General features: G+C 41.2%; 4 protein-coding genes across 4 annotated transcripts; 3 read left to right on the top strand and 1 right to left on the bottom strand.

Moving 5' to 3' along the window:
- The first annotated feature begins 765 nt into the window (after window positions 1-765).
- Window positions 766-8,296, top strand: LOC133450408 (arrestin domain-containing protein 3-like). The gene is made up of 7 exons (XM_061729021.1): window positions 766-1,081; window positions 2,133-2,177; window positions 3,575-3,635; window positions 5,101-5,251; window positions 5,709-5,805; window positions 5,893-6,149; window positions 7,660-8,296. Exons 1-7 carry the CDS (start codon window positions 826-828, stop codon window positions 8,041-8,043), a joined length of 1,251 nt encoding a protein of 416 aa, XP_061585005.1. The 5' UTR covers window positions 766-825; the 3' UTR covers window positions 8,044-8,296.
- Window positions 8,297-8,956: 660 nt separating this feature from the next.
- On the top strand, window positions 8,957-11,883 carry LOC133450406 (arrestin domain-containing protein 3-like). Its single transcript, XM_061729020.1, has 6 exons — window positions 8,957-9,392; window positions 9,493-9,553; window positions 9,663-9,810; window positions 9,925-10,018; window positions 10,495-10,754; window positions 11,042-11,883. Exons 1-6 carry the CDS (start codon window positions 9,134-9,136, stop codon window positions 11,285-11,287), a joined length of 1,068 nt encoding a protein of 355 aa, XP_061585004.1. The 5' UTR covers window positions 8,957-9,133; the 3' UTR covers window positions 11,288-11,883.
- A 98-nt stretch (window positions 11,884-11,981) lies between these two features.
- Window positions 11,982-15,703, top strand: LOC133451035 (arrestin domain-containing protein 3-like). Its single transcript, XM_061729961.1, has 6 exons — window positions 11,982-12,714; window positions 12,845-12,905; window positions 13,015-13,186; window positions 13,307-13,394; window positions 13,489-13,748; window positions 14,194-15,703. Exons 1-6 carry the CDS (start codon window positions 12,456-12,458, stop codon window positions 14,329-14,331), a joined length of 978 nt encoding a protein of 325 aa, XP_061585945.1. The 5' UTR covers window positions 11,982-12,455; the 3' UTR covers window positions 14,332-15,703.
- LOC133451259 (piggyBac transposable element-derived protein 4-like) lies at window positions 15,649-20,999 on the bottom strand. The gene is made up of 4 exons (XM_061730230.1): window positions 19,001-20,999; window positions 17,594-17,736; window positions 16,481-16,493; window positions 15,649-15,668 (listed from the first exon to the last, which is right to left on the bottom strand). The coding sequence occupies exons 1-4, from the start codon at window positions 20,997-20,999 to the stop codon at window positions 15,649-15,651; spliced, it is 2,175 nt and encodes a 724-aa protein (XP_061586214.1).
- Between the last annotated feature and the right edge of the window lie 2,478 nt (window positions 21,000-23,477).

The raw sequence follows: 23,477 nt of genomic DNA, 5'->3' as shown, positions 1-23,477 counted from the left end.
GAGAAGACTGCTCTTCCTGTTAGAGGTCTCATAAATTAACACTTTATTCTCATAAATTACGACTTTATTCTCGTAATGTTACGACTTTATTCTCGTAATATTACGACTTTATTCTCGTAATGTTACGACTTTATTCTCGTAATATTACAACATTATTCTCATAATATTACGACTTTATTCTATTACGACTTTATTCTCGCAACATTATGACTTTATTCTCGTAATTTTACTACTTTATTCTCATTATATTATGACTTTATTCTCGTAATTTCCTATATATATTTTTTTGTCTTAGTTTGGCCTTAATACTCCGTCGTAATTAAGAGAAGGTTGATCAAATATACTTTGTCCGGGCTTGTCATATCATTTTTTGATACACCAAATAGTACATGTTGAATGCTCAACTTGAAGGAAGAATCAACTTTAGCATTTATAAAATGATTAAGGTCAATCCAGAGAATATGAGTATATGTGCAATTCCAGAATAAGTGAGATATTGTTTCATCCACATTAACACAAAAAGAACAGATTGTGTCAATGTTTATCTTATATTTAACAAGATTGGTCTTGACTGGGTAGCATCTATGAAGTATTTTAAAAGTTACTTCTCTTACTTTGTTTTTAATAATACATGTTCTTGATTAAATCCAAAACTTGACAGTATGGAAGAAGATGTGTAACTTATTCTGGAGGGAGGATCCAAAGCCTGAAGTTGCGGCTCGGCTCCTCCTCGGTCGGAACACGCCTCTTCCTGCACAAGGTGGGCGTTGTTGGGTTCGTTTGTTGCTGCTCCTCGTCAGGGTCGGAGTTCTAGTCGCCACCGTTATGTCGTCCACGGTGAAGAAGCTCGAAATTACCTACAACCCTGTCAACCCGAGCAACGTGTTCGCATGTGGAGACACCGTCGCAGGGCAGGTCAGCCTGGAAGTGGCCAAAGATTGTCAGATCAACTCCCTGCTGGTGAAATTCAAGGGGAAAGCGGAGGTGATGTGGACGGAGAGGCACGGCAAGACCACCGTGGTGTACTCCTCCAAAGACAAGTACTTCAGCTATAAACAGTACATCATTATAGACAAACATGGTAAGCTTTGCATTCTTCTTTTCTTTTCTCCACTGCTCCAACAGTGCTCTCTTTCAAAAGCAGACTAAAAACTTACCTTTTTGAGTAAACTCTATGGTTGGCTGAGTGATCGCACTTTTGTTGAAATTGAATTATTGTTGTTATTGTTGTTTTTCTCTTGACATTCCTTTGTCTGTTTCTGTTATTATAAACCTGTAATTTTGTTTGTTTGTTTGTTTATGTATTTGAGCACATTGAGTCCATGCTTATCATGTGAAATGTGCTTTATAAATAAATGTGCCTTGCCTTGCTTTCAGGAATCCTGTACACCCTTTTGGGGTTTTTTTTGTCCGTCAATAACCAAATCTAAATTAATCGCTGTGTTTAAAAAATCAGGAAATTAACAATTAGACAACTTCTTTTTTTTTAAATATATTTATAATTTTTTATTTTTCAAAGTGAAGACAAAGACAATAAATAAAAAAAGAGACATTACAATAACAATAAAAAAAAGAAAAGAAGAGTAAGTCAAATAAAATAAGAAGCATGTGACTAACACATCAGGTCATATCATTATCACATTATTCTCAACTGTTGTCTAATGACAGCCCATGGGGCAAATTGGTCATTTTCGTTATCTTTGAGGAATGCGGTTGCCTTTTCCATTGATAATAAGTCCAGAAAGTCATTCAGCCAGTTGTATTTGTCAAAGCAGTTTGGTTTGCGAATCTTCCAGTTCATGAGTATTGACCTCTTTACAGACAGAAAGGCGAGAACAATGATACGTTGTATAATCTTCCCATGCACGTTCTCCACTGCACTCCCCAATAAACACACAACAGGACATTGTGGAACACGAATATTCAGAATAGCTTCCAAAATGTCAATAACTTCAGACCAGAATTGTTGGACTACTGGGCAGAACCATAGCAGATGTATAAATGTACCAAGCTCACCACAATTAGACAACTTCTTGATGAAAATGAATAAACATTTGCTCATGTCAACAAACTGATTTTGCTCAACTTCAGCACCGCGTGTTTTGTCACTAATGTACTTTGATTTTTCTCAGCTCACGACAGGGAAGACCTTTTGGTAACCCAGACTGCAGAAACCTGTAAGTATTTTTTTTAAATAATTTCTTAGTCAGGGCTCAGGTTTATTTCTAATCCACCCTACCAGTTGAGAATAGTTGTAAAAGTGATATGGTTGCTTTGATTGCTTTCCTCTTGCTTCCTCTTCCTCCGTGTAAGTTTTAGTGAGCTCCAGTTCCTGCTGGCCGCTGTGATGGACAATTACAAACCACAACAATCTCTGACTGCTGCAACAGCGTTTCCTCTCCGCTGGCAACAAGGAGGCTAATACTAAGTTTGTAGAAGCTCTGTGAAAATGCCCTTTCCATCTTGTTATGAGTTTTTAAAATAAAGCAATCTTTAATTTTAATCTATTTATGGGGCACTTGGCAGCGCTGAATCAAATATGAAGCTTCATCAGACCTTTGAGCCAGAATCCTTTTATGGATTTGAAAACTAAGTTTACACCTTCTAACATTTGTCATATTAAGAAATATTCATCTGATCTCTATCAGATCTAAAAGCATGTTATGATGCCCATGTTAAAATACAATTATACATTTAATGTGAAGGAATATTTAATAACCTTGGAACTAGCTCTTCCGTGATTCTGTCCCTACTCCTGGCAAAAACCAGCCAAAGTGAGTTTGGACTCCAGTCCAAGTCTTCTCTTGCCATAGTATAAAATTGGAGTACTATGGCCCTGTTGACACTTTGTATTAGAATCTGTCCTGACTGATCTAGTCATAAAGCAAATAACTGCCTGTAGTATAAGTGTAAATGCACTCAGGATGCAGGTTGATCTGATTTCTCAAACATCATTCAGGAGTGTTCTGGCACGCTGAAAGAATCTGGCCACATATTTAAGCAGTCTAAACATAATGGCTATGTTAAAGGGCCACCTTTAGAATTAATGTCTTCTCTATATGTCAAAGTTTGCACTCAGTCACGGTACTGTTGTGCATTTTTGAAAAGGGCAAAACGGCAAGTGAAAGCCATGAGGGCCAACAACACCACAGCCATGTCGTGGACTCATCTATCTTGTTTTTTAACTAACAAATACACCCTCCCTGCTTCCATAGGAGAGTAGCAGCATGTACTTCTAATCAAATACACTTGATTAATTGATCATCTGCCTGTGTGGCTCGCCTCTATAAAAGCTTTACTTTAGGTTTTACACTTAGCTGGTCTGGGGTATCCAAGTGTGTTTGTTGCTATTTTGAGGTTGCATTTATTAGAAATTAAGAAAACCTGATTTTAAAAAAAAATGCTCTGATGTGTACAGCCCAAACATTGAAATCAGAACACATAAGACTGTACATACAAAAGCCGCCAATAACACATATCTAAGCTTTTTATTCATTCTGTTAACCCTTTCTCTTCACCAGTATCTCTACAACTTGTTGCCTGTTTTTCTTCTTTTTTTTTCTCCTCTCTCTAGATCCCAACGTTGTGGCTCCAGGGATCCACGTGTATCCATTCTCCTTTCAGATCCCTGTCCAGTAAGATGCTTTTTTGTCTTTTGTCTCTCTGAGGCCAGATAAAGTATATTGACCACGTAACCCTATAGATCACCTTCACATTTGCATCTGCAGTGGCAGGTTATCAAGAGGAATTTTGAAGTATTAAAATAGATGGACATTGAGGACAAGAGGTTCTACTTAAACATTAAGTAGAATCTGATGAAACTTTCCTATACTTGCAAAAACACAATTCAACACAAATGTACTGACTTTCTATTCACTATTAAAGTGAAAAAAATATATGACCCCCCCCCCAGTACACAAACACAGTATTGGAGGACAAAATGTTCAATCAAGGCATAAGAGCGTATAAATGTGTTATCAGTTTAAGTAGATTGTGTTTGTGTTTGCTATTTGGACTTACAGTGGGGGGAAAAAAGTATTTAGTCAGCCACCAATTGTCCAAGTTCTCCCACTACTCTCCCAGTAATTTTCATCATAGGTACACTTCAACTATGAGAGACAGTAAGGGAGGAAAGAATCCAGGAAATCACATTGTAGGATTTTTACTGAATTAATTGGTAAATTCCTCGGTAAAATAAGTATTTGGTCACCTACAAACAAGCAAGATTTCTGGCTTTCACAGACCTGTAACTTCTTCTTTAAGAGGCTCCTCTGTCCTCCACTCTTTACCTGTTTTAACTGGTTATCAGTATAAAAGACACCTGTCCACAACCTCAAACAGTCGCACTCCAAACTCCACTATGGCCAAGACCAAAGAGCTGTCAAAGGACGTGAGAAACCAAATTGTAGACCTGCACCAGGCTGGGAAGACTGAATCTGCAATAGGTAAACAGCTTGGTGTGAAGAAATCAACTGTGGGAGCAATTATTAGAAAATGGAAGACGTACAAGACCACTGATAATCAAACTCCATCTGGGGCTCCACCAAGATCTCACCCCGTGGGGTAAAAATGATCACAAGAACGCTGAGTAAAAAACCCAGAACCACACGGGGGACCTAGTGAAGGACCTGCAGAGAGCTGGGACCAAAGTAACAAAGGAACCATCAGTAACACACTACGATCAGGGACTCAGATCCTGCAGAGCCAGACGTGTCTCCCTGCTTAATCCAGTACATGTCCGACAACTGGTGTCTGACTAAATACTTTCTTGCCCCACTATGGATGAAGATCAGTTCACATTTTACAGCAAATGAATGCAGAACAATTCATTCAATGGGGTTTACAAACTTCCTTGAATCTATCAGGCCCTTGATATTTCTTTACATTTTTCATACTACCTCTGTTTGTCAAAACTTTATATTTAAATCAAGCAATTCCAAAAGGCTTGTGTGATCTTTTTTATTGTTGTTGTTGTTGCCACCATTTAACACATTTTCTTCTGATGGTTTTAATTTAACTATTTAGAGAAAGGAAAGCAGTTTAAATGTCTTTATGCAATGAAATAATTCTTCTTTTCCTGCCGTTATACTTGTTCATTAGGGATCTTCCATCCTCCTTCGAAGGTGGTACTGGTAAAATTCGGTACTTGCTGGAGGCCCGGTTGAGCAGATCAATGAGGATTGACAAGACTGATTCGACTACTCTAAACTTTATGTCAAAAACAGACCCAAACATGATCTCTACCTTCATGGTATGCACTTCACTTACTCAAGTTACCTGTCATTTTATTTCTAGATGGAACAAATGCATGCATTGTTAAAAGCAGTTTACTCAGCCTTTGTTACATATATGTGAAACTGTAAGGACTTGCACTATGTAATGATTTTAAACCCACTGTTGACTGTTTGGCCCAAGCCAGCTTTGCCTGTAAATATGCAGTTTTTAAGCTGCACCCAGCTTAAAGTGTCGCAGTGTTACTGGCAAAGTTCTATGGTTAAAGGGTCAGATTAAATTGAGTCTACATCATTTGATCATCTGCTGAGTTAGCACAAATGACCTTTTGTTTTATGTCACTATGAGCCCCTGAAAAAAGGATCAGTGGACATCTCAGTGGAGAGTTGAATGAAAACTAATACGTAGAGCCAACCCCCCCACCCCTGTTATTTAATTGGAACTGTTTTATATTGATTAAACTAATTGTCTTTCAGGTACCACAGCATGAGTCAAAAGATAAGAAAATGCATGTTTTTAACTCAGGAACCGTAGCAATGGATGTGAACCTTGAAAAGTCAGCTTTCTCCCAAGGTAAGATCCCTCAAAGTCATGTTGACATATGCTGATCCTAAGTCAAAGCATATTAAGACTGTAAGAACTGTCTGCTCTGTATAATAGGAGAAAGAATAAAGGTTTTGGCCTCCATTACGAACAATTCATCTCGCGCGATCAAGCCAAAGTTCCTCATATACGCAAAGCACAGCTTCTTTGCACGAGGAAAGAGAAGACTCCACAGTCAAGAACTGATTAAAGAGGTGGGAGCGCCCATCCCTCCATCTTCTTCAGAAAAGGTCACGCAGGTCATCACCATCCCCCATGACGCAGTGCCCTCCATCCTCAACTGCAGCATCCTTAAAAAGGAGCACAGACTCAAGGTAAGCAGCCACTCAGCCAACAGAGACGTTTTTGACTGCACACAGTAATGTGTTTACTGAGACGGCGTCAGCAATTATCATTGATTTCATTTTACAGGCCAAAATCCAAAAATGCCTCAAATAGTTTTGCAGTTCTTTTCAGGATTTAGTGAAACATTCAGCACTTGCAAATATACGTTGTATCACCCAGAGAGCCTTCAGCTGTTTTCACCCGTCAGAGTTTCAAAATGTTTTTGGGATTGCTTTTCAGTAGACGTTCCTTAATCACCCAGTTTGGGAAAAAGCAAAAACTGTCCCACCAAAAAACTGATTTATAGAATAATCAAAAGTGTCAGAAAAACCTATTAATACCGTTTTCTGAACTATATAGCAGCAAGAATAGATGGTAATTCACCATAAACAATTAGTAAGCCAACAGTGCATTACGTAAGCCTGCCTTTCTGTTCCGGTTTATGTGCGACTTTAGTCTAAAAAGCCTGAGTCATCTGCCTTTTATCATAGTTCATCATAGTTCTTGTTGTTTGCCGATGGAGTTGGTTACAAGCAGAGGCGGAGTTACAGCACTGGGCTCCACTTCGACACGCCTCCTCTTTCAAAATAAAAGCATGAACAAAACTCGAACATGTAACCAAAACCTAAGGATCAAGAAAACGGATCAGAAAATCAGAAAATAACTTCATATGGATGTGATCGCAAATATTATTGTCTTATAATTTAAAAAATCATTAGAATAATGATGTGACTAACCAAGATATAACCGTACAAACACAGTAATTTGCAACAGTTAGTTTCTTGCCTCTTTAATAATATATTTTTTGTATATAAAAAAAAAAGTAAGTCATATTTTCAGAGTGGGGCTTTATATTTGGCAAATACAACCTCACGGAAAGGACTTTTTCACAATGTCATTATTTGTTTTACAAACAATGACGCAAAAACAACAAAGGCGCCGCAACCGGCCTTGATAAACTGATAATTTACAGGTGTGTAGACCTCTATAAAAGCAGTCATATTTTGCAGATGGCTGTTCTGGAGAATTCAGATGTATGATTACAGAATACCAAGAGGGAAAGACATAAGTAGTGGTCTTTGAGAAGAAATTGTTGGTTTGGATCAATCTTAAAAGCCAAACAAGTGTTTGGATGTCCTTTTTGTTTGGTGTTCAACAGTGAGAGTTTATTCACAAGTGGAAAGCAGTCATGGGAGTTTCAACTCTTTCTAGGACTGAACGTGCCTTCAAGCTCGGACTATGCAAAATTCAGAGAAATATTAAAAAAAAAAGCCACGTCTCAAACTCTATAGGTCTTGCTGAGCATGTTAAATGTTCAAGTCCATAGCTGCACAATAAGAAGACTGAACAAGTACAGTATAGATGGTTATTTGGGGCTGTTTTGAAGCCACAGGAATTATTGGGACAAATATGAGGCAATGGCCAAAATTGGGCCATTGGGTTTGTTTTTGACGAATTTATAAAATGACAGTGAAAGAAAAACCCCATTGTTTTACACAGGTCTACCTGGATATCAAGTATTCTTCAGACCCAGAGGTCAAATTTGACATAGTCATCCTGCCAGCCGGTCAGGTTCCTGGGGTGGCACCACCGCCTGCTGCTGCTGGCTTTGGCTTTGAACCATTTGGGACCCAAAACCCTCCAGCCTGGGGCCTTGGACCCCCGCAACCATCAGCGGAAGCATTTGGAAACCAGAACCCTCCAGCCTGGGGCTTTGGACCTCCACAACCGTGGGAGGAAGCATTTGGAAACCAGAACCCTCCAGCCCGGGGCATTGGACCTCCGCAACCATCATCAGAACCTCAACCCAGTGATCCTCCTCCTTCTTATGGAGCTCATGCAATGTACCCTCCTCTTAAAGATTTTGGCAATAAATATCAGTGATGCGGCTGAGAAATGTTTTTTATACCACTATTAAGTTTTGACTTCAATATATTTGTTGACTGTAGCAGGTGATCATAAGGATGTTGCAACATTGCTCACAGCAGTAACACCTGACTTTAACACCTGACTTTAACACCTGAGTGGGGTTTTCAATATATTTGTCTTTTATTTTTTAACAAAAAATATTTTAAGAATGTATATCTTTTTTATAATAAAGTTTAATTAAAAAATTATAATTTTAATAAAATACAAATCTTGTCACTCTGTCATGTTTTTGACTGTTTACCAGTAGTTCATCATAATTATTAAACAGTAAACCTATATTTGCAAACTTGTGAGAGATAACTGTTTGAAATCACATCTCTGCAATTATTGTTTAAAATAAAAGCAGTGACAAACTGGATTTAGTCTCAGACTTTAAAAATCAATTAAATTTGTATAATGGTGGCAATAAATCAAAATAGTTTATGTATGTAGGCCCAGAGGTGTGTGGACAATAACAGAGTTGTTACGACTATATGCATGATCATTATAGATCTGCAATGTGTTGAATTGCAGAATTAAGAGGTTTCATAAAATATCAACATGTTGGTAACTTTAAGCAAAGTAATTTCATTATCAGTGGTTAAAAAAATTGTACAGTGACAAAACTGTAAATAATCATTGATTATCATGAATCATTGTCAGTCCAAAACTACCTGAAGTTCTCCAGAGATGCTTTGCCAGGTCTTCACTGCAGCCACCTTCAGTTGCTGCTTGTTTCTGGGCTTTTCTGTCTTCAGTAACTGAGCAAAAATAAATAAAGGGTGTGGTTGTATTGTCTGCATACTCACGTAAATGTCATGACACGCAGGTTTTCCACAGAGTGGAATGCATTTTCCACTGTTTTTTTCATGACAGAATGTTATCATAGATCCATATGTGGGCGGCACTTATCTGGGTTCAGGTATAAGTCAGGTCTGACTAGTTTTGCAAGTCTCTGGCAACATATAAAAGCTCCACGGCAAACTTTACTTGGTTTACTTGGATTTACTTGGATTTACGTGGTTTGAGCTGCCTCCTGGTTCTTATTGGATTATAACTGCTGGAAATGACGATCAAAACATTTCAAATTGAATATGATGCCATCAACGACAAGAACACCTTCACAAATGGAGACACCATAAATGGGAGGATAATCTTGGAGGTCTCCAAGGAAACAAGAATAGAGTCGCTTGTTTTTATGGCTGAGGGAAAGGCTAATGTCTGCTGGCATGAACAACACGGGCAACACCATCATCACGTTTACTGGTCTAATGAGAAATATTATAGCATCAAAGATCACATCCTGAGAGAATCAAGACAAGATGGTGACATATGAAACTTATATAATTGTGGATCTGTGTGTTTAATGCTGATATGCTGTTTTAATTTACAGTCAATTCAAAATGTTTCTTTCTTTTTTTGTAGGCACTGAAGTAATTGGAAAAGGAAGACATGTATTCCCTTTTAGTTTCAACATACCTGACAGGTATGAAGTATGAAGATATTTCACCATTTTATACATATTTATACGAAGCCAAAAAAATAACAAAATCTGAATTGTAACTACAGTAGTTTTCTCTTCTTTTACTTGACAGAAAAATGCCTTCAACTTTTAAAACATCTATTGGCAAAATTGTTCATAAGATTAAGGCAGAGCTTAAACAGTCAATGAAGTTGACAAAAAAAACCAAAGTCCACTTCACCTTCATATCCAACGCAGACATGGACACACCAGGACTCATGGTAAGAAAGAAAAAAAAGAAAAACCATGGACATCTAATTCAGTGTGAACAACACTGCAAACAACACAAATGACCATCTGACTGCATTGATAGAGAGTTGTGGTCTCCTCTTTAGGAACCTCAGCATAACTCCAAGGATAAAAGCCTTGCTTTTGGCTCTGGGAATGTCTCGATGGACATCTACACCAAGAGGATGGGTTACAGACAAGGTTGATATCTTATCTGGAAGGGAAGTCTGGCACTTGGGGAATTATGGCGTTTGTTTGAGAAGTTGAGAAGAATGCCTGCTATGTGCACATTTAAAGCAGGAAACATCATACAGAAACACTTGTTTGGTAGCATTTTAGTCTTTGCTCTGACATGACAGCAGGTTGTACGTGCTATTGTGCAGCACAGGGACCTATCAGATAGTCCCAGGTGTGTTCCGGGATCCAGGACACAGTGTCTAGTGTCCAGAAACATTCAAGTAGTGGTTATAAAATATAATTTATTTATTTATTTATGTCAGTTTTGGGTTCTCTTGCAAGCTATCAGTAAACCAAACCTTAAAAAGAAGTGTTTCAGATGCTTAGCATATTTATCCAATGTGGTGATCTATCCTAGTCGTTCATCTGTTCCGTGACCTCTGCGACTGCTTTATTGGATGTAGGGTATTTCAGTATAACCTGCTCTCTCCGCTTTACAGGTGAGAACCTCCATGTTACAGTTGAAATCAACAATCGTTCAAGTCGTTCAGCGAAGGCCAAGTTTGTCTTCTATGAGAAGAAGAGCTACTTCGCCCAAGGCCGCCGAAGAGTACACACGCAAAACATCGTGAAAGGTAAAATTGATGCTGCGGATTCAGCTTCTGGCAAAAGTGCTGCGACCGAGGTGATCCCCATCCCTGGACATCTCCCCTCCTCCATTCTGAACTGCTCCATCATCAAGCTGGAATACAGGCTCAAGGTACGCTCCACCGCCAGAGACGGGCGGCTTTCTCGTATGTATGCTTGGATGCCGCTTTGGTATATTAGCTACAGACTGGTCTTTTCTGCATTCTTGCTGTCATGGGACATTTTATTCTCATTTTCATCTTTAGAAGGAAATCAAAGCTTTTTTTTCTTCTGAACATCAAAGTCAAATTCTGCCACTATAATAAGAAGCTGTGCATGCCAGCTGACTCCAACTAGCCTGACACAAAAAGAATGAATATGTTGAATAATGTATTGAAGACATAACATTTTTTATTACAGATCTATCTGGATATCAAATGTGCTTCGGATCCAGTAGTCAAACTGCCCATTGTCATCCTACCTGAAGCTGCAGCGGGAACACAACAGGCAGCTCTTCCTGCCTTTGGATTTGAAGCGTATGGAATGCTGAGCCAACCAGCCTGGAGCAGCACACCAGACACCAAGGACCCCCCACCTCCCTACGGAGCATGCGCCATGTCCCCCTCCTCCCCCTATGATAAATATAACTCTTCTCATAAATACTAACCTTAAAATAGGATGTGATTTTAAGCTCGTTTATCCATAACACCAGCAGATGCATCACTGTAGTTCCACACGTTCCTCTTTGTTGACAAGTGCTGGTGCCTGCATTACCGCTATGATAACTTAATCACTGACTGGGGTGGGGGGAAATTAAAAACGGTCGCACTGAGGATAACTTTGAGCCAGTGCCCACGAAATCCTTACTCTGGCCACCAGTTTCTCAGATGTCTGGTTGCTCCACCTGAAACCACGACAGCTTCTCTTCACAGAGATAATGACATATGAATGTAAATAGGTTTTTATGTGTTACATTCTGATTTGAGACTAATAACTATTGTATTATTTAATCTTTAGAGAAAATACCACATAACAGTGAACTCTGCTGCAAAACGTAAAATTAAAAGACAACACAAAACATGTTTCTTTGTTTTTACTACAGAACATGTGAACATACACGAAGGTGAATAATGTAATTGTGAGTTTAGATTGTATATGTACTGTAGACGTACAAATGTTCAATGAGGTGAACAATTATTTTCTTTCAAAAACAGGTGTTATATTGAGTTTTTTTAATGTCATCTACACTGAATATATATATATATATATATATATATATATATATATATATATATATATATATATATATATATATATATATATATATATATGTATGTATGTATGTATGTATGTACAACTATTCACAATTTGGCTTAAAGCTATCTAATTCATCAATAAAGTTTCCCTGAAATTGTTTGTAGTTTCTCTGATTTATATGAACAGTAACATCTGTACATGCACAACAATGACCAGGTGTGTTTGTGCTCTTTCTTATGAAACAGAGGGTATGATGTATCCTTTTCAACGTGTTGTTGTTTAGTGCACTGAAGTACTGGAATATACAGTATAGCACAGTGCTGAGTCATTTAACCTAATTTCCTCTGCAAGACTGCAAGCTAGAGTTACTCATGTGAAAGTGACACCTGCAGTCTTGATCATGTGATCGTGTGTGACACAGGTCTCAGAGGAATCCACGGTTACAGGTTCGCCAGCAGCTTCTTCAATAAAAGGAAACCTTCATCAAAGCTATTGGCAGTAAACAATAATTCAGTTTCAGGAAGATCTTCATTTTTCCACTATGCCTTGGGAAAACTGTTTGTCTTAACATCTTATCATGACTGTTAAACATTTTTTACTGGATTATGACAAGCTGAATGAACGAGGCACCTATTCTCCTGGAGATGTCCTGTGTGGAAATGTGACGGTGGTGACCAGCAAGGAGATAAAAGTGCAGTGTTTTGTGGTCAAGGCAGAAGGGAAAGCAAAGGTAACTTGGTATGAGCAGGAAGGCCAAACCACAGTGGTGCACTGCAGCAAAAGAAAATACTTCTATTTTGAACACGTCATTCTTCAGGATAAAAACAAAGGAGATGGTTAGTATTCCATTTCACAAATGAAAGATAAAATGAACATTAAGCTCCTCAGCTGATTGATATATGATAGTGTAAAAGCAAACTGATGAAAGTGCATTTAAAATGTTTTCTTTTGTTTTTGTTAAATAAGGTTCAGAAATCGTGGGCCCAGGGAAAAATGTGTATCCATTCAGCTTTGTGATTCCAAATACGTATGTGTTCTAGTTTAGCACAACTTTATATATTGAATTTATACTATAAACAATTCCTGATCTGAAAACATAAAATACTCCAATCTTTAAGTGCGTTCTTTTCTTTCAGAGGCATGCCTTCATCATATAAAGGGAAATGGGGTGAGATCACATACAGTTTGCGAGCACGGCTGACTCAGTCAATCTGGCTCGTACACAAAACCAAGGCCGCGTTCCCTTTTCTGACCAACTCGGACTTTCCCTTTGCTTCAAAATCAGAAATGATCATCATTGGACTTAAGGTGGGAAAATTATTTACTTGGTTCTATTTTCCTTTTTCTGATGCAAAACCTTCCACTCAGTGATAATCAAAATGTTTTGAGAATTGTCTCCCTGAAATCTTCCGTCTCTGTGTGATACAGGAACAACAATGTGCCACCAGAATTTCATTTCAAGGCTCTGGAAAAGTGACTATGACCGTTAGCGCGGAAAAAATGGGCTTAAAACAAGGTAAACATGTCGCATACAGTATTTTATCTGTTTCTGTATCGTCTACATTAGAATATAAACTATTTATTTTCCCAAAAATAAAAAAAAACACCAGGTGAAGCGATGGGAGTTGTTGTGGAAGTACTGAATGAATCCGCATGCTCAGTGACTCCCAAATTCTACCTGTGTGAGAAGCAGACCTTTGTTGCTGAGACGAAGAGGAGGAAAGTACACACAAATGACGTCTTGTTTGGGACAGGAGAGGCTGTTCCAGCTCGGAGCTGCCGCACCATCTCTAAAGTCCTACGTATCCCTGCACAGCTCCAGCCCACCTTCTTCAACTGCTGCATGATGAAGCTGGAGTACAGAATCAAGGTAATTGTACCTGTAATGAGAGAGGTTTATATCAATATCACTACATACCAGACTTGTGTAATGGGTTATGCCTTTATATGAAACAGGGTGAGGATCAAGACTTTTAATTAAACATAGACAATGTTTCCCTGGTTTAAAATGAAGATTGTTTGCACTAACAAACAGTGCCACACAGTGGTTGTATGATGGCAAGAGAATGAGAAATGGAGGGGTTAAAACCCACATGGTTTGTGCACATACAAATTAAGGAAGCAAAGGTTTCATATTACAGCCTAACCTGTTCCTTCCGGCCATCTGTCCTTAAAGAGACTTACCATAGATGCTGGTTTTCACAGATTCAAGTTACCTTATGGTCCATTTAGATCTGAATGATCAGATCAAGTCCCAGATTTCCATCTATGCAAATGAGACAAATACAGTAGTAACCCCCTCCCCTCTCATACAGGTAACGCTTGATGTTCCTCTCATAAGAGAACCTGAAGTCAAACTCCCTCTGGTCGTCCTGCAGAGCTTGGCTGTATCAACCACAACCCAAAGAGATCCATCTGCTTTCCAAAGCTTCCTGGTTACAATGATATTATAAAGTTAAAGAAAAAAACAAGTTGTATGCACAATAGTGTTTGAGTCTGTGTTGAAGGATTCAAGGTGATAACACAAGGGACTATGGTAAACTGTACGTCTGTTTATCGAAGCACAATCTAAATGAAAAGGATCTTTTCTGGAGGTTTAGAAACCTCATGTGCTTCTTCGTTTATCACCGGCACGTGTATCTAATAAACTGGCCGGGGAGTGTCGATACTGTCCACACACTTCCACTAGATGGAGATGTCAGAACAGAACAACGATTTGAAGGCGCTAACTCTGTGTCCTTGAATCTTGGTTTGGGCTCTGTAATTAACAACTATTGAAAACTAAGAACACAAAAACAATTAACATCATTTTCTACTTATTTTGTTCAAGAAAAACTATCTTTGTATTGAATGTCACAGAAAGGATGTCTTTGCAAGCTGATGTCAAGGAAGAGACGAGAAAATAGTCTGATGTAGATATATCAGGCTGTTATTTGATACAATGTAACAAACAAGAAAACATAATAAGGTAATTTCAAGACGGAAGCAAATTAATCTAAGTAAGGTAAATGTTTTGGAACTGCTTGTAAACACTATGATGGCTAGCCAATACACTTCACCTACTTCTCAAATGCTCTTATCATGTTACCTGGCAACAGGGATGCTGCAGGTAATCACTGTGCCCAAGTAGTAGTACTTGGCCAAAATATAGTTATTTATATGTATCAATTTATAAGATGGCTGCTTCTAATTGTATGTGGTCATTTCTACACAAGGTAAATGTACAAATCAGGTGCAGGAAGTTTGTCAGACGGTGTTGTTGCTGCACAACTAAGCAAAAGAAATATGCCCTTTTATCCAACTCTGATTGAAGGCAAAGAAACAAACTCCCTAAATATTGTGTATTCCATCCAAATATCAGAAGTACTCATTATTTTAGAAAAAAAGGCACTTTGACATATTTTTATCTTTTAAAGTGATCATGCAAATGAATCTGCACACAACAGATCCAAATGATCATAGTTGTTACAGATACAAACATTCACAGCATTTATGTCTTAACACATCAATAAGCAACAACTCTGAATAAAGACAGCAACGTTGAAGAATATATGTAGACAGTAAATAGGAAAATTGAACAGTGTATGTGTATTTATGTTCTGTTCTGGTGGTTGGAAATGGAGAGGATAGTTATGTACAATACATACATCTATAGTTAAGGTTAAATAAATTGTTATGGACTCATGCTGACAGATTCTGTGTAAACTTTACTGTTGAAGGCTGAGAAAGACCTGATTATTTCCACTACTAATGTCATTTATCAGACGCTTTTATCCAAAGAGACTCACATCTGAGAACACAAGCAAGAAATCACAGCATGGACTGGTCAGACTGCTGTGAGTCCAGTTGGAGTCCACGTGATGTGAGATAGTTCATCCTGGTGGACGAGGCTCAGAATCCATCAGACAAATATAGTTTCATAAGATGATAAATATGAAAGGAAAATTAAGTTATTCAACAAAACTCAGTTTTCAGCTTTTTTCCAGCTGCTGGTTCTTATAAAGTTCAGGCAAATCTGAGCATCAGACAGATAATCAAATTAAAGCACGAATAAGATTAAAGGGAAAATGTTTCTTTGAATCCTAAAAGCTCATAGAAGATAAACCAAAAACCCCATAGCTCAGAGTGGGGCCTATCTACAGAGGCCATTGCCCTCGTGCAGGCGGTGCAGTTATGAATCCTGTCGCTCTTTCCTGCATATCTTCTCCCTCTCTCTATACCCATTTCCTGTCCACCTACTTTGAATAAAAGCCACTAGTTTTATTTTATAAGTACCTGCCAAGCAGACTAAATTTTTATTTTTTAATTTTTAGAAAAGATGAGTATTAAACTAAACTACAATTTGACGTACATGTGTTATAATTGAGGTATACATACTTTGAAACTGTACTCGTCTTGTATGTTTACATGTAAAAAAATGTATATAGATTTTTGAATGACCCTTAAACAACTACATTTAATTTTAGATAAAGATTCTGAACAAATACATTTAATGCTATTGTTCTTGTCACAGGGATGTCTCTGTAGAGTATTCGCACACAGTCAGTCAAGAGACACACAATGAATGAGAGAACTGAGAATTGGATGTCAGGGCTTTCTCACGGTCGTCCTGATTCTGCGACAGAGGAAAGCGTTTAACAAAGGCACATTCATGATTCTCACTACATGTGTTAGCCAACCAGTTGTTCTTAAGTGAAACCAGGCCCATGTTCTTGACAGAGACTCCCAGCTCTTTCCTTGCCCAGGAGGGGAAACATGTTGAGTGCTGAGCACTTTATGGTTGGGATCCATCCTGGAAACATTATATTTGGCTATCGTGACACTGCGTACAGTACACCCACCTGCCTAAAGAGAAACAGAAGCGTGTTTGGTTCTGACTCAGCACAGATGGAGCTCTACCGTTCCCAGAACACACAGGAGATTAAGGACCAAAAAAAAGAGATGTTCTACTGCTAAATTAACCATTAATAACACAACAGAGGCTAACAGATGTTAACATAGGGTAACAGAGGCTTCACATTTATGTCTTAGTGTATATGTTTTGTTATCATGATTCAGCCCGTTTAGAAATATTAGTATAATAAGGTAAAAATATAAAATGTTGTTTAGATTAAATGTAAAATAATGATTTAAATGTACAACATCTCGAGTGGTCTACATGTAAGACCTTTGACACTAGAATATGAGTGCAGAGGAATGGACATGATGGACATCTTTAAGCATTCAGGTAGGACAGGTCTGTATGTATGAGTGCAAACTTTTGACCAGTGCTTTACAAAGTGAAGCTTTAACTGATCCTGCCTCATCTTCCGATGTGACGATACGGTGTACACGTTGGATATGACGTGGAACAGTGTGCTAATAGAGGCCAAGGATTGCTAAATCCCAGCAACACCTGCATGAAGACATCTGTAAAGCAGTACTTCGGTACGATCTTGACAGCAGTGCTGTAGCAGAGCCTGCCTGGTAACCAGCCTGGCTCGGTGTTGGGCGTGCAGACTGTCAGCCAGCCAGCTCCTTCCACACACACACACACACACACACACACACACACACACACACACACACACACACACACACACACACACACACACACACACACACACACACACATACACACATACACACACCACACCACAGCCCTCTCTAGTTTTGGAGAGAGGAATTGGGAGGTGTGGCCTCTGGCACCTCCCATCATGTAGCCAGAGTGAGTACCATGACAACCATGTGGGCCTGCTGGCGACTCCCTGTCTTCATCGGCCACGGTTGCCATGGCAACTCCCCACGGGGCTCCAGCAGATCAGCGGGACGGCCGTCCAGTTGACTAACCCTCTCCCAGCTGGGGAACGGCTGAGGGACTACAAGACAGAGGAGCGGAGAGGAAAGGAGGGGAAGGTCTGTGTGTGTGTGTGTGTGTGTGTGTGTGTGTGTGTGTGTGTGTGTGTGTGTGTGTGTGTGTGGGATAGCACAACAGAGCTCAGGGAAGGAGAAAGATAGCAAGAGATATCATCCTAAAGGAGAGAAACCTCAGAAGGAGACACGCGGGAGGCGAGTCGTCTGACCCGCTGAAGCGTCCAATCTCTGCCTACGTACGCAGCCATGTCAGCTGCTAACAGGCAACAGAAACGCTTTGGTGAAACTAGGCCTTCAAAAGTCAAAGATATTTCTTAATTAACCTCTACTCATCTCTTATGCGTCAAAAAAAGAGCTTTGATCCAGCACATAATCATTCGTCTAATCTTGTACAAGCTGTTTTACATGATTCAAATATGCCCCGCTCATCCGTCAGGCAAAGAATATTCCATCAAAAAGGCTGTTTCTTTCATTTCCCAGTCGAGTCGGAGACTTGTAGCACTTTTTGGGGTTGAACCCACTGCAACAGGGCCACAGATGGCTCTGTGGTGCGGTTGGAGAAAGAAATGGCATCACTAGGTCCACTGGCTAGGAAGTACTGAGGGGCTTTTTCTGCCCTCTAATTAGTCCAAGCTGTGTCCCCTTGAAGGGCCAGATTTTGAGCTGTGAACCAACCTGAAGATAAAAAAAACAACAACAAAAAAACCCCCACTAACAATCAGATTTCAATAAAACTATTTTTTTTAACGCATATAATATTATGGTGGTTTTAAAAGAGAGAGAAAGAGATTTGGTTTAGTTAAGTCCATCATAATGAAGTTTTTATTTTGGAAAAAAGAGAGATAAATTTCCCATTGTAAACATTTTCTCATCAATTGCAAGTGCAGAAACGTTTGACTTCATATTTTTTATACAAAATTCTTACCATGTTTTAAACGTATAAAAAAGTGACACAAGGCATTTATGTCAGTGTTACAGAAGGCGAGCTCCAAAACATTCTACACTAAATTCAAATAATCTACAGTTTCTTCGATTATTTTCTCTTATATACGTGCAATAACACCGCTAACCTAAAACTAGCTCTACGTGAAGTGTGTGACGATAACGTGTGCACTTGTAGTGCTAACCTTTGGAATTACAAAATTGTTTTACTGTTTAAAAAAAAACAAAAACAAGAAGATAATTGTGACACAAATTGTTGGATTACACAAAGCATATAAAAACAAAAATCAGTTTGTATTTATTTATGAAACTCCGAGAAGCATCCACCCCTGCATAGGTGGACGTTGCATATCTTGCAGCCGAACACGCTTTCATGCCGCAGCCCCTTGTTGGTGCAGTTCCTGCAGCGACGAGAGCGCTCGGACATGCGCTCCAGGCGATGTCCATACTCTATGGGTGAATCTGCGTGCCTCTTGCGTGCAGCCCGTTCCATACCTCTCGCCCCTTGGTAGTCTCCTATCAGCTGCTGTGCCAGGCGCACACGGAAGTGGCGCTGGGTGAACTGCTTTCCGTTGAAGCCGGCCGGGGGCGTCCCCCCTCTGCTCTCTCTCAGGATTATGTAGGCGTTCACAATGCACAGATTTACATAGAACCACAGAAAGTAGCGCCACCACTTCTTACACGGCCTGCCAACCTGATAGCATTCCCTCAGCTGGTCGCAGAGGTCCACCCCCTTCATGTTCTCTTGGTACAGCAGCAAGGGCAGAGGTCGTGGTACACCATAAGATGAACCTGAGCTGTCCCTACTGTCGCTCTCCCCCTCCCCCTCCGCGTCGTGCTGCTGCCGACCCGGACTTATGCCCACAATCCCCGGTGCACAGTTGGTGGAGAGGCAGCTGACCATCTTGACGTCCCTGGTCACCGTAGCAATCAGGTTGCCCCGCTGACACTGGTAGAACTCGCCTTGGCACAGCTTTCCGACGTTACGAGGGCGCAGGACTTCCGGGTAGCCCCTGCGCCCTGGACGAGTGGGTCCGCAGGCGTACAGCCCGTCCCTCAGCAGCCTCTGGAGGAGGAGCGCCGATGTGAAGAAGCTGTCCGTGAAGAGATGGTGGTACTGACCCTCCAGGCCGCGGACCAGGGAGGTCACCACCCTGTAACCCAAGGAGGCCGCTGCCTCATCCTCACCGGGTGTGCCCACATAGATCTTGGTCCGGTGGCAGTAGCCCGAGCGGGAGTCACACAGCATCCACACCGTCAGCCCCTTCCTCAGGGGCTTAGAGGACATGTACTGGGTGGGGGAGAAACGTCCCTTTGTGACAATGGCACACTTGTCTATTGTCAAACAGCGGTTGGGGACGTATGCGTCCCACATAGTGTTCTCAACCATGTCCAGGAGAGGCCTGATTTTAAAGAGTCCATCATAGCCACGCTCTCCACGCACGGGCTCCGACTCCCGGTCACACAGCTGCAGGTACTGGGAGAGCTTTTCAAAGCGCCTGGCCGTCATCGTTTTCTTAAAACCCGCGTTGCCTATGAAAATGTCACTGGCCCAGTACATGCCGGTGTCGGGAAGCTGATTGATCCCCATGAGAATATTCAGCCCCACATAAGCTTTCATCTCCCTCTCATCAGTGGGGTGCCAGTGGGGGTCGGATTTTCCGCTCCTCCTCTGCCGATAGAGGGCGTAATTGTTTGTTTGTTCTACCATGTGTTCAAAAAGAGAATCTGGGAAGAGTATCCGGAAATAGTCACGGGTGTCAGCGTCGTCCCCCAGCGAGTGCTGAGGGCCACTGGCGGCGGAGAAGGGCTCGATGGAGATCACCTGGTCAGGTTCCCCCCAGAAGTCTGCAGCCGCGCAGTCCTCGTCCGCGTCTTCCTGCAAGCGGAAAAAACTCCTGCGCTCCTCCTCCTCCTCCAAATCGGAGAAATCAATATCCGAATCGTTCGAGGTGGCGTCAGAGCAGTTAGTGGAGGTAGAATAATAACAGTCCTCCGCGTAGTCCTCCTCGTCGTGCTTGGTGCCGTTGCTGCCCGTCACCAGTATGATGTTGCAGCCTCCCCCCGCGATGAGGCTGGCCGCCGCTGCGGCCGCGGCTGCGGCTGCGCTCCGTCCATTCTCCCCCTCTCCGTCCTCCTCCTCCCGCAGCACTCGCTCCTCGTCCTCCGAGTCCGAGTCCGGCTTTCTGTTGGGGATTTCAAACCACCTCACATCGGCCGAAAGATTAAGCGGGGAGTCTTGGCTGTCGCGCTCCGTGGCACTTTCTGCGTCCGCGCTAGTTTCCAAAATAGTAAAAAGCTCTCTCCCTTTTCTTGCCGTCGCCATGTCGGTGTATTAAAGTGCCCCTGCATGAGTCTTTTTATGTGTGTTTTCCAGCGTGGAAAAATGATCGCTTAATAAGCCGCTCATCCGAAAATGAAGCGATGTGCACTTAACAGCAGCCCTGTGGTCAAAAAAAAAGCTCGCTGGTGTCGGACCTATGCGGCGTCTATAAGCTGGGCTCTCATTGTTTCCGCTGCTGGCTTTTCTGCTCTTTGTAGCGCAGTGTGGCCGCAGACGTCAGAAGCTGCATGCATGTCCTGCTTTGTAGGGCGTTTTGCGACTGCAGCTGGTGGGGTTGCTAGTTCTCCAGGCTGGCAGATGGCCGCTTGCTGTTCTAATGCCCGCTGGCATTCACCGCCATCAATAAGCCGGATACCCATTTTTTATGTGGCCGCGGAGGAAAAAAAAAAAAAAAAAACACACAAAACACAGTTTTAAAATCCAAAACGTAGCAATCACACGCTGTCAATCAAGTGTCAAACCTCCCAGTTGCGCTTGTGGGAACTTTGCAACTTTGCATTGGGTGATATACACTGTAACACAATCTGTAGCTGTTTTGAAGTTGTTCACAGCTTCTCTGTGTGTGATGGAAATGGTGTTAAAACGCTCACATGAGGAGCGAACTGCGGCCGCGGATGTTGTCATGTTGTCAGGACTTCTGATTCATCCTTTAGGTTATCAGACTACACACTGATCGGGGGCAGAGAAGCAGTATGTTCATTCATAAACATGCTTCCTCCCCCTGACAGGTTCCTACATGAATCTGAAGCCCTATAGGCTATTGTAGAATTAGGGACCTCCCTCTAATTTATGAATGTGGGCAGATACCCTTGTGTTTTACTCCAGGAATGAAGTTTAAGAGCTTTCCTCGATGACATTGATTGATCCCCCTGCAGTGTAGCCCCAGATTTACAATATGCTGACCCTTCCTGTCTGATTTCAAGTTTCAATCAAAAATGGTGGGGAAATAGTCAAAACAGTGCATGTAACATTTTCCCTTTTTCTAGCCATTAATATAATCATCAATACCGTGGGAATTTCACTTTAACATCTGCTGTCATTTGCAGTTACCTGCATCAATAAGCAGCAGAATAAGGTACCCTCTGTGAAAGCTATCTTTAATCAATGTTCTCAGTTTTATGGAGGACTTTGTAATATGTAATTTAAAACAAGCTGATCCACATTTTCTTTCCCTCAAAAGCCTCATGTTGGTGTGAATTAAGTACTGTCTAAATAGGGTGTTATACAGCACATATTCACAGCATAGTACACAGATCAAAAATAAAATGAAACCTCAGACTTGTATTTAAGGTCTGTTCTTTGAGAAAACCTTTGGTTTCTGGAGAGGAGATAGGTTTCTGTTAGTGTGGGGGATGGGCTGCAGGAAGGGCCCTTTCCAAATTCTTTCAGCTGTGGCCTGAGTCTACATGGCTGGCTGAGTACTGGGTTGCTGCCCCTGGGCCCTGCAGTGGAGGCACGATTTATGCGTCCTTCCTTTATTGCACAGATTCCCGTTGTCTCAGTGGTATCATATTGCCTCTGCGAGCTTCAGGCCTTGCTGTTGTTTCCATCTGCAGTGAAGGCAGTGAAGCTGCACATGCAGTGCACACTGGGAACCAGTATGTCAGAAAACTGTGGAAAATAAAGGAAGCTGAGGACCATAGATATGCAGCCCAAAAATAGAAGTAATGTGGGGGGAAAAAAGGCTCACTCCAGCGTTTCCAGGCCCCCGGAGCAGAGTGCTGCAGCAGACCCCTCAGAGACTCCCGCGGTGGGGTGGAGAGACGTCAACCAATGGGGGCGCAGGCGTTCAGTGTGGGTGTGCGTGTGTGTATGTGTGTGCGTGTCTGTGCGGCAAACTCAGCTCCTCTACAGTTCAGATCCTGTTCTTGTGGATGACTTCAGTGATGGCTTCTCTGTGTGTGTGTGTGTGTGTGTGTGTGTGTGTGTGTGTGTGTGTGTGTGTGTGTGTGTGTGTGTGTGTGTGTGTGTGTGTGTGTGTGTGTGTGTGTGCATCTGCCAGCATGTGAACAAGAGCAAGTGGTGCAACCACTGCAGTCCCAGCTAAAGACACACCAACTCTTGTCTCTGCCATTCCCTGAAATGCTGGTTCTAGTTCTCCCGCTCGCTCTTGCTCTCTCTCCCTCTGTCGGTAAGGGGCTTATTAATAATGATATCTCCTTCCATTGCCAACGGCACCCTTGGACTCAGCTGATGTGATTGGAATAAAGAGCAAATCACAGGCAGCATGATTTCTCTCTGAATGAGTGAATGTTTTGTTCATTTAAGGAGATGATCTTTGACATAAGCTAATTGGGTAAACTGATCTAGTGTTGTGGGATCTAAATAAACTGTCTCTTGGGACACCTCCAATTGTTTTTGAAATGTAGCTCTTGAAGACATTTGCTTCATTTTAGATTCTATGCCAGTGTGTGTCCCCTTTATGGCATGGTTTTGCTCTGGATAGCTGTATGTTTAGAG

This window comes from Cololabis saira, chromosome 9 (assembly GCF_033807715.1).
Source record: "Cololabis saira isolate AMF1-May2022 chromosome 9, fColSai1.1, whole genome shotgun sequence".
NCBI classification, from domain to species: domain Eukaryota; kingdom Metazoa; phylum Chordata; class Actinopteri; order Beloniformes; family Belonidae; genus Cololabis; species Cololabis saira.
Note: the sequence above shows the minus strand (reverse complement) of the source record. Positions and strands in the feature narration are given on the sequence as shown.

Bases quoted from the DNA above. Each gene is read 5' to 3' on its own strand.
- LOC133450408 (XM_061729021.1), top strand. From the start codon at position 826: ATGTCGTCCACGGTGAAGAAGCTCGAAATTACCTACAACCCTGTCAAC. The intron at 1,082-2,132 runs GTAAGCTTTGCA...GATTTTTCTCAG, and splicing joins CATCATTATAGACAAACATG to CTCACGACAGGGAAGACCTT. The intron at 3,636-5,100 runs GTAAGATGCTTT...CTTGTTCATTAG, and splicing joins TCCTTTCAGATCCCTGTCCA to GGATCTTCCATCCTCCTTCG.
- LOC133451259 (XM_061730230.1), bottom strand. From the start codon at position 20,999: ATGGCGACGGCAAGAAAAGGGAGAGAGCTTTTTACTATTTTGGAAACT. The intron at 17,737-19,000 runs GTGGATGCTTCT...TCTGTCTTGTAG, and splicing joins CAACGTCCACCTATGCAGGG to TCCCTCAGCCGTTCCCCAGC.
- LOC133450406 (XM_061729020.1), top strand. From the start codon at position 9,134: ATGACGATCAAAACATTTCAAATTGAATATGATGCCATCAACGACAAG. The intron at 9,811-9,924 runs GTAAGAAAGAAA...TCTCCTCTTTAG, and splicing joins TGGACACACCAGGACTCATG to GAACCTCAGCATAACTCCAA. The intron at 10,019-10,494 runs GTTGATATCTTA...TCCGCTTTACAG, and splicing joins GAGGATGGGTTACAGACAAG to GTGAGAACCTCCATGTTACA.
- LOC133451035 (XM_061729961.1), top strand. From the start codon at position 12,456: ATGACTGTTAAACATTTTTTACTGGATTATGACAAGCTGAATGAACGA. The intron at 12,715-12,844 runs GTTAGTATTCCA...TTGTTAAATAAG, and splicing joins GGATAAAAACAAAGGAGATG to GTTCAGAAATCGTGGGCCCA. The intron at 13,749-14,193 runs GTAATTGTACCT...CCTCTCATACAG, and splicing joins AGCTGGAGTACAGAATCAAG to GTAACGCTTGATGTTCCTCT.